This window comes from Papio anubis, chromosome 1 (assembly GCF_008728515.1).
Source record: "Papio anubis isolate 15944 chromosome 1, Panubis1.0, whole genome shotgun sequence".
In the NCBI taxonomy this organism is placed as follows: domain Eukaryota; kingdom Metazoa; phylum Chordata; class Mammalia; order Primates; family Cercopithecidae; genus Papio; species Papio anubis.
This window is the reverse complement of record NC_044976.1, coordinates 129432191-129437179: the sequence shown is the minus strand read 5'-3', so window position 1 is coordinate 129437179 and position 4989 is coordinate 129432191. Positions and strand designations below refer to the sequence as shown.

General features: G+C 39.6%; 1 protein-coding gene across 1 annotated transcript; it reads right to left on the bottom strand.

Annotated features, from left to right (window-relative positions):
• Window positions 1-932: 932 nt before the first annotated feature.
• Window positions 933-4989, bottom strand: LOC100998790 (olfactory receptor 6K6). The gene is made up of 2 exons (XM_021925361.2): window positions 4910-4989; window positions 933-1892 (listed from the first exon to the last, which is right to left on the bottom strand). The coding sequence occupies exons 1-2, from the start codon at window positions 4922-4924 to the stop codon at window positions 933-935; spliced, it is 975 nt and encodes a 324-aa protein (XP_021781053.2). The 5' UTR covers window positions 4925-4989.

The following is a 4989-nucleotide window of genomic DNA, read 5'->3' as shown; positions in this document are numbered from 1 at the left end:
ACCCTGTGTTGATTGCGTTAACTGCACAAATTGTTTGTAGAGTGTATGTGTTTGAACAATATGAAATCTGGGCATCTTGATAAAAGAACAGGATAACAACAATGTTCAGGGAACAAGAGAGAGAAGACTTCTGACTGCCAGGGAGCCAGACGGAACAGAGTCATATTTCTCTTCTTTCAAAGGCAAATAGGAGAAATATCGCTGAATTCTTTTTCTCAGCAAGGAACATCCCTGAGAAAGAGAATGCACCCTGAGGGTAGGTCTATAGACGGCCCCCTTAAGGTGGCTGCCTTTTACAGTCAAAGCTGAAGGGATGAAATAAGCCCCAGTCTCCTGTAGCGCTCCCAGGCTTATTAGGACGAGGAAATTCCTGCCTAATAAATTTTGGTCAGATTATCTGCTCTCAAATCCTGTTTCCTGATAAGATGTTATCAATGACAATGCGTGCCCGAAACTTCATTAGCGATTTTAATTTTGCCCCATCCGGTGATCCTGTGATCTCGCCCTGCCTCCATTTGCTTTGTGATATTTTATTACCTTGTGAAGTATGTGATCTCTGTGACCCACACCCTATTTGTGCACTCCCTCCCCTGTTGAAAATTGCTAATAAAAACTTGCTGGTTTTATGGCTCAGGGAGCATCATGGAACCTGCTGACGTGTGATGTCTCCCCCGGACACCCAGCTTTAAAATTTCTCTCTCGTACTCTTTCCCTTTGTCTCTCAAACCAGCCGACATGCTTAGGGAAATAGAAAAGAACCCATGATAAATATTGGGGGTGGGGTTTTCCCCCGATAGCAGTTTATCATTCTTTTAAAAAATAATAGAACAAGTAGCTGCAGCAATAGGAAAAGAGGGTCGACATGGAAAAGATAAGTAAACAGTGAAATTTTGCTCTTCCAAGAGGCTTTTTAGAGTCTCCAGGATCTGTATCTATTTCCCAGCCCAACTAGCCCTCTTCTGATAGTGGAAAAGCCTTCCAATAGCCTCTTTCATGTCCTTGTTTCTCAGGCTATAGATGATGGGGTTGAAAAAGGGAGCAAGGATAACAAAGGTGACAGCAATTGCTGTGTCCCAAAACACTGAGTAGGTGGCTGAGAATCTCAAATACATGACAGCCACACTGCCAAAAAATAACAAGAACACAGTAAGGTGAGCAGCACAGGTGGATAAGGCCTTGTGACGACCTTCAGTTGAGTGCATTCCCAGAATCACCATAATAATCCGGATGTAGGATAGAGCAATGACCAGGAAGGAGGCTACAATTTCCACTGCATGGATGGCATCCACAATGACCACTAGGGATGTATCTGTGCAGGCCAAGCTCAGCACAGGTATGAAATCACAGAATATCTGGTGGATCTGGTTGGAGCCACAGAAAGGCAAGGTGGCAATCCATGCAATCTCAGGAAGCACAAGGAGGAAGCCACAGAAGCAGGATCCAACTGTCAGCTGGATACAAAGCTTGGGAGTCATGATGGCTGGGTAACGGAGAGGATTGCATATAGCTAGGTACCTGTCAATGGCCATTGCTGTCAGGATACAGCCTTCTGCGATACCAAGTGAGTGGAAAAAGTACATCTGCAGGAGGCAACCAGCCACGGAGATGCTCTTCTGCTCACTGATTAGGCAGGACAGCATCTTGGGGATGGTGGTTGTGGTATAGCAGATCTCCAGGAAGGAGAGGACACTGATAAAGAAATACATAGGGGTGTGCAGGGCCATGTCCAACTGGATGACAATGAACATTATTAGATTTCCAGTTAGGATGAATCCATAGATGAGAAGCAAGGGAATAAAGAATGAGAGTCCACCTCTTTGAGGATGCAGGAATATAGAGAAGAGGAACTCAGTCACCATTGTCTGATTCTCACTGGCCATCAACTGTGTCATCTGTGAAGACAGAAGAGGAAACAAGAGACTCCTAGAATTGGAATGTTGATTCCCCACTGAATGTTGCTTCATTCCTTTCTGTAATGAGTTACTCAACTTGATTCTGGAATCCTGAAGAGACCAGTTAGAAATGTCTCTTAAGCTTTACGTCCATGCTAAAATTATCTGAAATATTTGCTGTTGGACCCTTAAATACCTTTTTGTTTTCTGGTAAACATCTTCAACTGATGTGCAAAAAGCAAAGCAACACACAAATTTCATTATCTGGAAATATTTTCTGTAGGTTTGGTCATTTTTAAATTTCTGCTTCTGTCCCTCTGTTTTTAGCCTTAAAATTTGTACCTTCATTTAAAACTATTTTTTTACTCTTGTTCTTCAGAAAAGTTATTAATTTAAACATACATTATTGGAGCTCTTTTTCCAGCAATTTTTTATGTTGCTGCCCATCTTCCCCAGCACTGATATCTAGCCTGAGCCTATCTAAATAATTCATCTTTATAGCCTTGTCTTTTTTTCTGTTGGTTTCATAGTAGCATGTCTGTTCCTCATCCAATGGTAAGCACTCAGAAATCAGAAAATATTCCTTTCTGCATCTTCTGCTTTCTCTGTAACTCCCCTCTCTCTTTCTCCCATATCAGTTGTTGATATTGATAGCTGCTCCAACTAAAAATCTTTCCAGAATTGCCTTGCAGATGATTAATGGCCATTGATTTCTGGTCAAGCAAATAATTCCATCTCCACAGACGTCATGCCTCCTATGAAGGCCATGTCTAAAAGCCAGAGTAAGAAAATCGTTCTGAAATTTTAAAAATTAGTTTTATTGTAACTATGGCTGCCTTGGGAAAGAAGTATCACAGAAATCAGCTGCAATGGGAATCAAACCAACATCTGTTTGTGAGGATTAAAAGGCAACTAAACTTTTTGCAAGGCTAACTAAATGTAGTGATAGCAATTAACATTACCTCTCATGTTGACTATGTTATCTTCTTTTTCACTGATCTTCTTTACCTCTAATGAGTCATTCTACAGATGAATATTCCCAGCATCTTTTTTTACTGCCCCTCTTTTATTTTCTTCAAAAACATTCAGGGATAAAGCTCCAAAGTATTAGCCTCTGATAACCATTGCCTTCTCTAATCAGGTTCCCATCAAATTTTGGAGCCAAGTATCGTACATTTTCAGTAGCTCAACCATATAAGACTAATGTCATGCATTTCTGTTTTTGCTTATGCCATTCCTTCCTTCCATTTTCTTGGTATCCTCCTATTGGAATCCTAGGTGTCAATATCTACTAAATGTCCCCATTGTTGTGGAAGTGTCATTGATCCTTCATGCCAAAAGTAACCACTCTTTCTTCTGACTCTTAAGAGGAGTACTATTTTTTCCCTTTCATGACATCTAATACATCTGTCCTTGCATTTTAAATATTTGCATATCAGCATTATCTTCCACAAGGGAACTGAAAGCTCCTAGAATGAATCATATAAGAGAAATGAATTAGTGTTATTGAAATGTTGCCTTGTAGCGGTTATGGTCATGATCCTGGGCATTTTACATATTTTACTTTACATATTTTATCTCATTTTTCTCTCTATTATAGAGAGATTGTTGTCATTTTTTTTACAGCTAGAAAAATTGAGAACAAGAGAGAAGAAATAACTTGTCCAAATTTACATAGCCAGGATCCAAAGCAATAACTTGGATGCAGGTCTCTTTGCTGTAGAAGTTCAAGACTATCCTGTGTGTCACAGTGAGAAATATAGCTCAGGACTCATTGGCCATTCTATCTGTTTTCTACTCTGAGTACCTCAGTATATTTAGGACTGTCTTGGGTGTGAGGTGAGAAAGTTGACATGGTTTCTTCAATAGGTCAAAAGCAGATACAAATAAATTCATTTCAGACTAGGAAAATTAATTATTATTATTATTATTAATTTTTTTTTTTTGAGACGGAGTCTTGCTCTTGTTGTCCAGGCTGGAGTGCAATGGCGCAATCTCACCTCACCGCAACCTCTGCCTCCCAGGTTCAAGCGATTCTCCTGTCAGACTAGGACAATTAAATTTTAAAAGATGCCTCTGCCTTGCACCTTAAACTTTGAGGAAGGTAGTTACTTGTTCCCTTGCAAGGGAACTTCCAAGGGAAAAAGCAACAGTGCTCAGCAGAAAGACAGAACCTTTGAGAGGAAAGGTATAAAAGATGGGAGTTGTCTTCTGACTAAAACATCCACTTCTCTGTCCTTCTTGTGTTTTTCTTTTCTAAGCCATTGAATAATCATGCTGAGCAATCATTATAGAGAATAGGGAAGGACAGAGAAGGAAACATAGGGCTATACCAAAAGACAAGAAAATAGGTGCTAAGTGGCTCATAAAAGCCAAACAGAGTGACTACTTTGTTGGCTGTATGCATGGGGCCCTTCTCAGTAGTAAAGTTGCATCATTATTCATCGTTCGTACATTTATTCAACTAGTATTCATATATTGATTGATCTTCTGCTATGTCAATGATGCCATAGGTTCAAGGGCTATACAAAGGTAAATAAATATTATTCTTGTTCCTGAAATACATAAAGAACATCAATACAATCCTATTGCTAAAGATATTTCGTAGGGTCTAAGGAGTTCAACCTAAAAATATTTCTTGTGTAATGTAGAAACACTTGAATTAGATTAGACTTGACTTCGAAGAAAAGCAGTAACTTTCTCTGTGACTCTTCAAGAATCCACAATTATTAGGGTTTCAACAGGATTTTAATGTCTAAAAGACCTTAGACATTAACAGTATCTTCATACTGTTAGCTGAACCATATTCTTTCTGATATCCCTTCCGGATTTCATTTACCCTTATTATAATATTTTACTCATGTAACAAAGTTCTTAAAATATGACACTTTGCCATGAAAGAGTAGGGCAGCAGTTGTGTTCTGAAGAGTTGAGGATGTAAGGAAGCTATTGGGGAGGCAAAGTAGAAATAAAAGGAGGTTGGAGGATGCCCTTTCAATGCAGTCTTTAGTACTTACCCTGCCTGACACCATGAGAATGCTCCTCAAAATCTCTGCAGCCACCTGCCTCTTCTCCTAGCTCGACAATAAGAGTACAA